The 12,952-nt window shown below is 40.8% G+C and overlaps 1 protein-coding gene across 1 annotated transcript in view; it reads left to right on the top strand.

Moving 5' to 3' along the window:
- Positions 1–12,952, top strand: part of ABCD3 (ATP binding cassette subfamily D member 3) — an 89,395-nt gene that overhangs the window by 23,013 nt on the left and 53,430 nt on the right. Inside the window, exon 2 of the mRNA NM_001105396.1 lies at positions 12,274–12,310. Coding sequence (NP_001098866.1) covers positions 12,274–12,310 — 37 coding nt within the window. The remainder of the gene's footprint in view (positions 1–12,273; positions 12,311–12,952) is intronic.

Here is a 12,952-nt window from a genome sequence, read left to right as displayed (position 1 = left end):
TATTTCTTGACTTCTATTTATACTCCAATATCAAACTCTCTTAATTAGCATAGCTTTATGATAAGCCTTGACGTCAGGTGCAGTTCCTCTAACTTTGTTCTTTGTCAGAATTTATTGGTTATTCTAAGTCCTCCACGTTTCCAAATGGAGTTTAGATTCAATTTGTTATCTTTACAGAAAAGTCTGGTAGGATTTTGATTGGGATTTCATTGAATTTCTAAATCAATTAGGGAAGAATTGACATTTTAATAATATTGACTCTTCTTATCCTTGAGCATGATAGATCTCTCTAGTCTTCTTTGAACATTTCTTTGCAGGGTGTTGTATTTTTCAGCACGCAAGTCTTGTGCATCTTTTGTTTTCATTTTAATACTAAATATTTAATATTTTGATGCTTTTGAAAATGGTATGTTTAAAATTTCAATTTCCAGTTGTTCTACACTCATATTTAAAATGCAGTTGATGTTTGTGTATAGATGTTATATCCTAGAAACTAGTTGAACTCCCTTAGCTTTTTTGTAGATTCTTTAGGGTTTTCTATATAGATATTAATAGAGTATGTGATAAAGGTAGTTATACTTATCCATTTTCATTCTATGTGCCTTTTGTTTCTTCTCCTTGCCTTATTGTAGTGTGTACTTCAGTAATGATATTGAATAAAAGTGCTGAGAGTTGGCATCTTTGGCACGTTCCAGATCTTACAGAGAGATTAAGTCTTTTGTTTTTTGGTACGGTGATAGTTGTAGGTGTTTGTTGATGTCTTGATATCCTTTTTTATATTGAGGAAGTTTCTTTTATTTATAGTCTGAGAGTTTTTTAGGATGAGCAGGTGTTGGGTTTTGTCATAAGGTCTTTCTATATCTATTGATATGATCATATGTTTATTCTTTAAAAACTGTTAATAGGATGAATTGCATTGATATTTCAAATGTTAACATGATCTTGGAAAGTTATGACCAACCTAGACAGCATATTGAAAAGCAGAGACATTACTTTGTCAACAAAGGTCCGTCTAGTCAAGGCTATGGTTTTTCCAGTGGTCATGTATGGATGTGAGAGTTGGACTGTGAAGAAAGGTGAGCGCCGAAGAATTGATGCTTTTGAACTGTGGTGTTGGAGAAGACTCTTGAGAGTCCCTTAGACAGCAAGGAGATCCAACCAGTCCATCCTAAAGGAAATCAGTTCTGAATATTCATTGGAAGGACTGATGTTGAGGCTGAAACTCCAATACTTTGGCCACTTGAAGTGAAGAGCTGACTCTTTTGAAAAGACCCTGATGCTGGGAAAGATTGAAGGGCAGGAGGAGAAGGGGATGACAGAGGATGAGATGGTTGGATGGCATCAGTGACTCGATGGACATGGGTTTGGGGGAACTCCGGGAGTTGGTGATGGACAGGGAGGCCTGGCGTGCTGCTGTTGATGGGGTCACAAAGAGACGGACATGACTGAGCAACTGAACTGAACCCGATCTTGCATTTCTTGGATAAAACCCTCATAAACGTTTTTATAAATAGTTAGTTACTATTGTCTTTCTTTTTTGTAATGTTTTTGGCAGAGAAAAATGAGAAATCTGCAAAAGTGCTTCATGCAGTGTACTAAGTATAGAGGTTGTCTTCAGAGAAAGCACTGTTCAATTATTTGAGTTGTGAACTGAACTAGCTACTTTGTGTGTGACATCATTTTTACTTGGAAGAAAGACTGAATAACTGTGTTTATTCAGCCTTGAATATTGCAGATGTTTTCTTGTATTGCCTTCAAGGAAAAACAACTGGCAGTATTTGTTGCTAATGTTATAATTTAGGCTTTCAAGTGAAAAATCGGAATTTTAAAAAGTTGTTTGCTACCCTGAGCTTGCTAGCTTCCCAGTGCTTAAGGCCTTTCTGGTAAGATGGGTGGCAATATTAACAAGTGTAATTTTGAAAAATATTGTATCATGTGTTGCAATTGGAAGGCCTGCAGTTGAACTCAGTGAAGCATTGTTGTCCAAATGACTAATACATGATCTTAAAAAATCTAGAATGGGTAAACAGAGCCATTGAAAGTGGAATATAATGTAGATTAGTGAATTTTATTATATCAGAGTATAAGTTTATTGATACAATTTTCAGACTGCATCGCCACATTATAGTATCACAGAAGAATATCCACACTTACTAGAATACTCCTGTTTTACAGCTACCTAGTATTCGTGCCTGGGAAATCCCATGGACAGAGGAACCTGGTGGGCTACAGTCCATGGAGTCGCAAGGAGTAGACGCGACTTTATCGACTAAACAGCAACAGATCTGTATTGCCGTAGATAGAATAAATACAGACTCAGATATGAGAATCCACTTGTTCTCTGTTAAGCCAGTCGTTAAGGAGATTTGTCAAAATATGAAACAATGCCACTTTTCTTACTAAATTGTTTTTTCTAGGAAAATACAGCTTTTTTAAAATAAAATTTTATTTAATGTGTAATGTGTTTATTATCTTTAAATGAGTAAATAAGTATTTTTTAAAAATTTCTGAGATTGAAATTCTGTGTGATAAGTATTCATGTAACACAAATAAATAAAAGTTCTTGAGAATCCTGAGACCAGAAGGTTCGAGAAGTGCTGATCTAGAACAGTCCTTAGCATGCAGTAAGCAATTAGTAGATGTCTGAATGATTCTTGACCATGTTACTGAAAGGTTGTTGTTGAATCACGCGAATACACCGGGATTCTTGGCCCCCAGAGGAGAATTCAATCCGGGGCCAGAGACGAGGCTTGATCGCTCAGAGCTTTTGTGTAATAAAGTTTTATTAAATAATAAAAGGAGATAGAGAAAGCTTCTGACATAGGCATCAGAAGGGGGTAGAAAGAGTACCTGCCTGCTAGTCTTCAGCTGGGTGTTATATAGTCACTAGCAGTCTGTTAATGAAAGAAAGGAATGTCTTAAAATTCAGAATGGCACTAGGCCCCTCACCCATAAGATGCATTTTGGGATAGTCTTGGTGCCAAATGGTTTATCCTGGGCCATAAAATGATTAACTTGAATCTTGAAGAAGGGCAGATCACCATACAAATAGTTTCATTTACATAGATTAGGGGAACAATATCCATACTGGTTTGTCAAGTAGGTTCTGGGCCAAGAGGGGAACCAACTTGGAGACAGAGTTTGGGGTAAAGGCATAGTACATCAGCATAGCTTAAGATGAACATTTCCATAAGAAAAAGGCATTGATTATCTCTAGGCTCGAGAATAGCTAACTTCAGCCGAAACCAGGTGTCATTATGGCAACACAGTATTTTAAGAGAAACCTCCCTTTAAATTTGTATAGAGAAGGAAAAAAATATTGCTAGTTTGTTTCCTCCTGCCGCTTGAGAGAGATAAAAATGTCTGACACTTACAGGCTATTTCCTCCATTTGGAGACCCCTGGCCTTCCTGCCTGTTACCCTCTCATTCCCCCCTTTTCTTTTAGGAGAATTATGTTGCCTAGGAAAAAGGGGCGTCCTCATTCCATAACTACTTCTGAGCTGACAAGGGGCGTTGTCCCTAAATTGGTGAGGCAACATATTCTCCTAATCCTCATATTGAGGATATCTGATCCAGGGGCCCCAAATAGTAGCTGGAGGAAGCTACAGCAGTAGCAGGAGTTTGAGCAACCATTTGTAACTTAAAAGCTTTCATGTGGCTAGAAACAAATCCAGTTATACAATTACAGATGCAGGGAGCAGACAGCAAGAACAAAACAACCAGAATTATTGTAATTAAGATAGTTGTCCACCATGGGGAACTAGTTAATGTCTCCCAAAGTGAGGCAATTGAGGAATCAAAATTAAAAGTCACATTATGTCCATAGTTAGAGTACAAAGTTGCACCAGTCCATTTTAGGGTTGCTAGATGTCATCAGATGAAGAAGAGGCATCGCATGTGATTGTTGTCGAAGGTATTCACAGACTTGGAGAAAGTCTTTTTCTTGAAGTGGAGATGTCTACCTCTGGAAGCCTTCCACTGATGAAGAGGGGAGTGCTCCACAGACACAGCAGTTAGTCCGATTGTGGAATGCAGCATAGGAGTGAGCCCAGGACAGGAAGGCATTGTCTTGAGGCTCAAACAGCAGACTCAGGATTTTTGGAGTCAGCAGAAGTAGACTCACATAGATTATCAGGCCCATCCGCTGCCCTTTGCTTAATTCTAGAGCTCAGGGCAGAGCCACAAGCTCCGCTAACTGAGCACTGGTTCCCTGGGGGAGAGATTTTGCTTCCAAAACCTGTTCAGCAGTCACCATAGCGTAACCTGCTTTACGCTTTCCATCCTGAACAAAAGAACTGCCATCTGTAAATATTTCCATGTCAGGATTGTCTAATGGGGTATCCTTTAGATCCTCCCGAGCTGCATAGTTCAGAGTTAGGAATTGAGAACAATCGTGATCAGGTCTTTGATTTTCCTTTTCAGGAAGGAAAAGTGGCAGGATTTAAATTTCCACAAACTTTAAGCTTAGTTACTGGTCTTTCTAACAACAATGACTGATACTTAAGAAGCCTACTGTCTGTCATCCAAATATTAACCTTAGAATTTAAGATTTCACTCACATCATGAGAAGTCAGTACAGTAAGGTTTCATCCATTAATTATTTTTAAAGCTTCAGGTGCTAATAAAGCTGCTGCCCCAATTACTCTTAGGCAGTGGGGCCACCCACGTGAAACTACATCTGATTCTCTGCTTAGATAAGCAATAGGTTGCTGGTGAGGCCCTCGGGGTTGTGTCAAAACTCCCAATGCCACACATTTTCTTTCAGTGACAAACAAATTAAATTCTGACCCTGTGGGCAAGCTTAGAGCTGGAGCTTGCAGGAGAGCAGTCTGAAGAACCTTAAAAGCCTTTTGAGTTTCTGGAGACCAAACCAGTTTGTCGGTTTGGGCCTGCTGAGTTTCAGCTATAAGTTTATATAAAGGCCGGGCAAGTTCCCCGTAACCCGGAATCCAAATGTGACAGTAACCTGTGATTCCCAAAAATCCTCTCAATTGTCTTAAAGTCATAGGTAGGGGGTGATTTAGTATAGGTTTAATTCTCTCAGGGCCTATGGCCCTAGTCCCTTCTGATATGATTAGGCCCAGATATCTAACCGATTTTTGACAAAGCTGAGCCTTCTCTCTTGATGCCTTGTAACCACAGTCTGCCAGAAAGTTTAAGAAATCTTCTGAGGCTCACGAACAAGCTTCCTCTGTCTCAGCACAGAGCAAAATATCATCTACATATTGTAACACCACTGCTTCAGAGCTATTAAAGTTTTGTAGATCCCGTGACAAACTTTGTCCGAATAAGTGAGGACTGTCATGAAATCCCTGGGGCAAAACTGTCCAGGTTAACTGAGAAGCTGGCTGCGTAGGGTCTTCAAAGACAAATAGGAATTGACTTTCTTGCGCCAAAGGCACTGAATAGAAGGCATCCTTTGAATCAATTACTGAGAAATATTTGGCCCGTTCAGGAATTTCAGACAATAAGAGTATAAGGATTAGGCACCACGGGGTGTAAAGGAACCGCGGCCTCATTTATTATTCGTAAATCTTGAACTAGTCTCCATTTACCATTCGATTTCTTTATACCCAAAATAGGAGTGTTGCAAGGACTGTTACAGGGAATTAATAGTCCCTGCTCCTTTAAATTTTCGATGATGGGTTTTAACCCTTCCTTAACTTCAGGTTTCAGTGGATACTGCTTCTTATGTGGAAATACGTGTGGGTCTCTGAGCTTAACAACTACAGGAATAGCATTTTGTGCTCGACCCACAGATTTTCCATCAGCCCATACTCTAGGATTTACATTTTGTTCAACTAAAGGGAGAGAAAGGAAGGGCTCCATATTCATGAAAACAGAGGCATGGACCTTGCTCAGTATATCCCTTCCCAAAAGGGGTGAGGGAGATTCTGGCACGGTCAGACACTCGTGTGAAAACAGCACAGAATCCCAGTTGCAAGATAAAGAATAACTGAAATAATACCTTTTGGCTCGTCCAGACAGGCCCATTATGGAAGCAGATCGGGAAGAAAGTGGGCCAGGGGCTTCAGTAAGCACAGAATAAGTTGCCCCAGTATCTAAAAGGAAATCGACGGATTGGCCCCCCACAACTATTAATACCCGGGGTTCCTCAGGTGTAATTAGGACGGGAGCTTGTGTGGGGACCCCCGGGCACCTTCAGTCCTGATTGTCTTGAGAGTCCGACCCGGGAGACCTACGCCTCTGGGGGCAGTCTCTCTTCCAGTGTGGTCCTTTGCAGACCGGACATGGAGCCGGGGGCGGCTTAGATGCCTGAGGGCAATCACGCTTGAGGTGCCCCTCCTTTCCACAGTAATAGCAAGCCCATCACTTTTCACCTGGGACCCTCTGGGCATTTTTCTCAGGCTGTTTAAGAATGTTTTTCATAGCCATGGCGAAGGCTTCCGCCTTTTCCTTTGTCTTTTTTTGCCTTTCTTTTCCTCATATTCCCTACCATAATAGACTGTCTGAGCCAGTTGTAACAGAGTATCTAAAGACTGATTTGGTCCATACGCCTGTTTTAGTAGCTTACGGCGGATATCTGGAGCCGACTGAGTGAGAAATCTATCCTTTAAGATCACTTTTCCCTCTTCACTTTTGGGATCAATCTCAGTGAATCTGCGAAGGCCTTCTCTCAGTCTATCTAGGAATTTACCAGGAGCTTCTTTTTCCTCCTGTTCTATATCTGCCAATTTGCCATAGTTTAAAGGCTTAGAACGCGCCAGCCTAAGTCCTTCAAGGATCTAACAAAATGACATCTAACAAAATGACTCTGATCCCATCTTCCTTTAGCTGTGTTGTAGTCCCAGTCTGGTTCTATAGTTGGGACCGCCTGATTCCCAGTGGGGAGGGCCGCTATCTCATTCTCCCTCTTCCCTACTGATTCATTACCAAGCCACTCATCTCCATAAGCAACCGCTTTTCCCAAAACTCGAGTCTTTGACTCAGGAGTCAGCGTTTGTCCCAAGATATACATCACATCCTTCCAAGTGAGGTCATAAAGCAGAGTAACACCTTTAAAAGCTCTAATATATTTTTCTGGGTCCTCTAAATAGTCTCCCAGATCCTCCTTGATTCTTTGTATTTCTTGATAAGAAAAAGGCTTATTAACTCTCACAGACTGATTGTTTCTCCCGGTGGGTGTTTCATAAAGAGGCAACAGCTTGTGTGGGTGTTCCTCAGTCTCTCTGGCTGCTCTGCGCATATGATCCCAGGGTTAGATTGGAGAAACCTGTTTTTCCTCTTCTCTTTGTCTCCTGTCCTCCATCTCATCTCTTATTTCGATGGTCTGAGTATCTACTGAAACCAGAGTAGTCTGAGGTCGTACTGAGACAGGAGTTGTTTGGACCTCCATGTGGGCAGTTTGAATCCCAGTTTGGAGTCCCGGGTACGGCGGCAAAGTAAGAGGACAGGAGGGAGCTGAAGATTCCACGCCCAAATCTATACCCTTAGGACATAAGTCTGGCATATTTCGCAGAGAGAAAAAGGGCGACACATATGCTACTTCTACCCATTTTCCTTGTTCCTTACAGAACCGGTCTAATTGTAGAACAGTATTATACTTAAGAGACCCTCCAACTGGCCACTGTTCGCCATCCTCCAATGGATACCGTGGCCATGCGGTATCACATAGGAAGACCAGGAGTGTCTTCTTTAAGCCCTGGGGATCAAATCTATCCCAGTTTTTCAGGACACAGTTCAAAGGAGTGAGGCTGGAATTGTTAGCTCCCATCTGTAAGAGAGAAAAAAAGCGACCAGTGCCATTTTTCTACCGGAGGCGTCCCTCCCTGCTCTAGATGGGGGTGTAGACAGACGTTACACCAAAAGCTTTTCCTTCCTGGTTGGACTTAGTCTGTCCCTTACCAACGCAGGCGCCGTACTCGTCCCTCCCGGTTCTACCACCGAGATGGGGTGGGGATGTACCAGGGGTAGACTTGATAGCATCCCTACTTGACGTCCAGCTCTTCACCCTTAACCTTGCTTGCCTCTGATGTCACCCGGGGTGAATCAGAGTAACCTTCCGGAATGCCTCCCAAGCTAAGACTACCGGGGGAAACATTTGTCACCTGAGTGCCTGTGCACGACCCTGAGTATTTCCTGACGACAATAAGACCGACACGAACACAAAACTGAGATGTTCTTTCCAAGCATCACCACACCAGTATAATAGCCTCCTCTGATCCACTAAGAGCCAGCGTTACCAAAGAAATAAAAAAACCCATTGCAGTCCCAATCTGAGTAACCTTTAACCTCAGAGATGTTCTGGGAGCTAGAGCTCCATCTAGCTTCCGAACTTTCAATTCCTAGTGAGGGTAGGCGCTTTCTTGACTACCAATTCAAGTTTGGGACCTAAGCCACAGTACACAATAACAGTATAGATCACAAGTCCCTTGAAAGTCTGTGATCTGATAGATTAGGTTAGTACTTCTAATTCCCAAGGAGTTATGAAATGGTCAAAGAGACCGAAAAGTTTGACCGAGAAAGGAGAGTTCAGTCCGCACGCTTTGCCCATTTCTGGTCGGTTCCTGAAGGAGACATTGGGTGCCTCTTGGCATTGGCAGGTCAGTATAACGCCCTGACAGGTTTTTGCCATAAGCCGTATGAGATCACCGTGGAACCGCAGAGCAGGGCCCCTTACTTGTTTTACGCAGGGCATGCCATTCATTTACACAAGCGCACCGTAGAGTTAGTAAAGCACAGCAGAAAACATGTTCGCTAAGAGAACAAAGAACTAAAGCTCCAAGCATCCTTACCTTGTCCTGAAGGATCCCGGACGAGCCCCCAAGATGAAAGGTTGTTGTTGAATCACGCGAATACACCAGGATTCTTGGCCCCCGGAGGAGAAGAATTCAGTCCGGGGCCAGAGACGAGGCTTGATCGCTCAGAGCTTTTGTGTAATAAAGTTTTATTAAAGTATAAAGGAGATAGAGAAAGCTTCTGACATAGGCATCAGAAGGGGGGTAGAAAGAGTATCCGCCTGCTAGTCTTCAGCTGGGTGTTATATAGTCACTAGCAGTCTGTTAATGAAAGAAAGGAATGTCTTAAAATTCAGAATGGCACTAGGCCCCTCACCCATAAGATGCATTTTGGGATAGTCTTGGTGCCAAATGGTTTATCCTGGGCCATAAAATGATTAACTTGAATCTTGAAGAAGGGCAGATCACCATACAAATAGTTTCATTTACATAGATTAGGGGAACAATATCCATACTGGTTTGTCAAGTAGGTTCTGGGCCAAGAGGGGAACCAACTTGGAGACAGAGTTTGGGGTAAAGGCATAGTACATTAGCATAGCTTAAGATGAACATTTCCATAAGAAAAAGGCATTGATTATCTCTAGGCTCGAGAATAGCTAACTTCAGCCGAAACCAGGTGTCATTATGGCAACACAGTATTTTAAGAGAAACCTCCCTTTAAATTTGTATAGAGAAGGAAAAAAATATTGCTAGTTTGTTTCCTCCTGCTGATTAAGAGAGATAAAAATGTCTGACACTTGCAGGCTATTTCCTCCATTTAGAGACCCCTGGCCTTCCTGCCTGTTACCCTCTCATTACTTTATAATTTACCTGTCTTTTCAGTAACACGTGCATTTGATAATGTATCTATTCTGTGCGCCTCTGTTTCTTACTCTAGCAACCAAACTGTTTTTATACATCTTATCCTGGTACTTTGATTCTCTTTTCCTTCCCTCTGCCCAGGCTGAGCTATTGGGAAGGCAATGAAAAGAATTGATGTAGGACTGCCATCCAGTGTGCTGATTTATTGAGCAAGAAGAAAATAGATGAGCAGCTCCTGTCTGAACATAACATCGATTTTGATATAATAGACTGGTTTAAGGTCATCATTCACATAGTCACAAAATTAGATTAAAAATAATTTAATTCGGTTATACCCTGAGATGTAACAAAACAGCTGATGTTTAGTGACTGCTCCAAATCAGATTATAGATACCTCACCTGGTGGCTCAGCTGGTAAAGAATTCAGCCGCAATGCAGGAGACCTGAGTTTGATCCCTGGGCTTGGAAGATCCCCTGAAGAAGGGAATGGCTGCCCACTCCAGTATTCTGCCCTGGAGAATTCCGTGGACTGTATTATCCATGGGGTCGCAAAGAGTCGGACATGACTGAGTGACTTTCACTTTCACCATTTGTGTTCATACTGGTAATATATTTTGAACACGTTGAATGCTTTTATTTAATGAATTTAATTTAGCTGCTAAGTTGATTTTTTTTGGTAGTCAAAAGAAACATAGACGAGTAGAAGACATGTCTGTTGTAGAGCCTTTCTAGTTTCATAGGATAAAAATAAAAGGAAAATACTGAATTTTTGTTAGACTTGAATCTGCCTACTAGTAGATCTTGTTTTTGTAAGTACATTAACTTCTCTCTACACTTTAGACATATGAAGTAAAAAAAGAAAAATAATCTTTATGACATATGAAGTAAAAAAAAAAATGTAATCTATTAAACAGGATTCTAATATACTGCTCTCATATATCCTAAGCAATTTTTATGTGTATAAATAGCTGGTAAGGGCTTCCCTGGTAGCTCAGTCTAAAGAATCTGCCTGCAATGTAGGAGACCCAGGTTCGATTCCTGCGTCAGGAAGATCCTCTGGAGAAGGAAATGGCAACCCACTCTAGTATTCTTGCCTGGAGAATCCCATGGACAGAGGAGCCTGGCAGGCTATAGTCCATGGGGTTGCAAGAGTTGGAGATGACTTAGTGACTAAATCACATATAGCTGGTATCTTCAAAACTGAGGAAACTTTAAAAAATTCTTTAAAAATAGGAATTTAGAAAGCTTTATAAAAGGGGCTTATAATTAACTGTGCATGCTTGAACATGTGTGTGTGTGTGTGTGTGTATATATATATATATAAAAGGCATCTTCTGAAATGGTTTTGTAGTCTCATGAAAATTTAAAAACAAATGAGCAATCCTGCAGTATAGTTGAAATTAGAAACAGTAATAATATGCCTAAGCACTTTAAAAATGATAGCATTTACTGCGTTGTAGTTGTGTGTCTTCTTGCCTTACTCAGTGACATGGTGTCCTGTAATGAAAATGTTCAATCTGCAAAACGCTGGGGCTCAACTAGGTATTGAACATAGAGGATTGGGTAATATATGACCCTTGTAGTAGAAAAGGAGATGTGCTATCCAGATTCCCCTTCAAAGAAGGGCTTATTGTCCAGCTATGAGCAGTGCGAATCACCAGGTAACCCCTTCTGCACACATCTTAGGGTCTGCCTCAGCTGCAGAGCTACCTTCTCCAAGGTCATGGTCTTGCTGGAGCGGGGTAGATTTGCTTATTGAGTTAGGAAGAGGTTTAAAAAACCCTACCATTTCATCCCGGCTCAGAGCACTAGGATGAACATTTCTTGCTTCAGGGCTTCCCACCTGGTTGGCTGAAATTTTGTTGGTGTGTATCTCAGTTTTGAGTTCTGCCTAGCTTCCTTCTTTGCCTTTCTTTCACAGATGCTGATCTCTAATAGACCTTTTGTACTCTACTTTGGAGAGACCAACCTGCAGTAGCTCCTGATTTCATGGAACTAATTTACTGGGAGGAAACGTACATTAAACAAGAGATTTTAACTGTGATCAATATTATATAGAAGCATAGGGTGAGGTGGTAGTGTATATAAACAGAAGCCAAGTTTGGTTATTTGATTGTTTAGGGGAGGAAGCCTGGGTTAGCAGTCAGATCTGGGTACAAGTGGTAGATTAACTACTTTGAGTTGCATGAACCTTGGTGGTGCTACTGACTCTTCTAAGCCGGTTTTTTCATTCGTACACATAGTCTCCCAGCCTTTAGGCTACTAACTGGGATCGCTCACAGGGCTGGGAAAGGATTCCCAGCAGCAAGAGAGTGAGCCTAGTACCCAAATGTTTTCAGGCCCTTGTTTGTATCAGTTTGCTAATGTCATGGCCAAGCCTTGATTCAAGGATGGAAAGATAGATTCCATATCTTCATGGGAGAAATCATAGAATTCATAGAAATCATATTTGTGTGTGTATGAAAAAATTACAATGTAATGCCTGACACATGATAGTGGTAGTTAACATTTATTGAGCATTTTCTGTGAATTATAGTTAGTAAGAGGCAGTTGGACTATTGTATTTAATATATTCTGTCTCAGTATGACATGTAAAAGAAGAGACTCATTTGGAGAATTTGGTATATTCTTTTTATTTCTTAAAATAATTTTTTTATGATGGAAACAATTTGCAAATAAAGCTCTCTTGCTCTTTTTTCTTTTTCTCTGCAGTAAGAAAAATGGAAAACCACCATTACAGAACAATGAGGTAAAATTTATATCATTTACTCTTTGGGATTTCATGCATTTACTTCATTTGTTTCATTATATATTTTTGAACTAGGATAAAGTCATGGAATTTTAGGATTAGAAGGGAACTTAAGTATCATCCCAAACCCACTACATATCCTAAGATAGAAAGCCTTGATAGGTAACTTCCAGTATTTACTTGAATCTGTTCATTTGGTGGAAAGTACTACCTAGGAGACAGCTGTAACTTTGTTAGTTCAAATCCAAGGTGCAAGTAATCTTCTTTCTCTAAGATTCTATTTTGTCTTCTGTAGAGACATAGAACAAGTTTACTCTGCTTTCTCTAACAGACTCTGATGTTGTGTGAAGATAGTTGTATTTTCTGAATCTTTTTTTTCCCCCCATGCTAAGCAGTTCTCATTCTTTCAAGTGTTTCTCAGGTAACATGGTTTCTGATTGTTCTTAATTATGTATACATTCCTCTGGATCTGTACTAGTTACTTCCTCCAGACACTATGTTTAGGATAAAATGTCGTTGTCCAGAAATGGTCTGACTAGCATGGAATGCATCTGCACTATTACATCTCTTGATATGAATACCATATTGCTAAAATTCAGCCTAAAGTTGCTTTTACTTTTTTAGCCATTACTTCTGTTTACA

Source organism: Bos taurus, chromosome 3, assembly GCF_002263795.3.
Source record: "Bos taurus isolate L1 Dominette 01449 registration number 42190680 breed Hereford chromosome 3, ARS-UCD2.0, whole genome shotgun sequence".
NCBI classification, from domain to species: Eukaryota; Metazoa; Chordata; class Mammalia; order Artiodactyla; family Bovidae; genus Bos; species Bos taurus.
The sequence above is the reverse complement of the archived record's forward strand: the minus strand, read 5'-3'. Positions and strand labels throughout refer to the sequence as shown.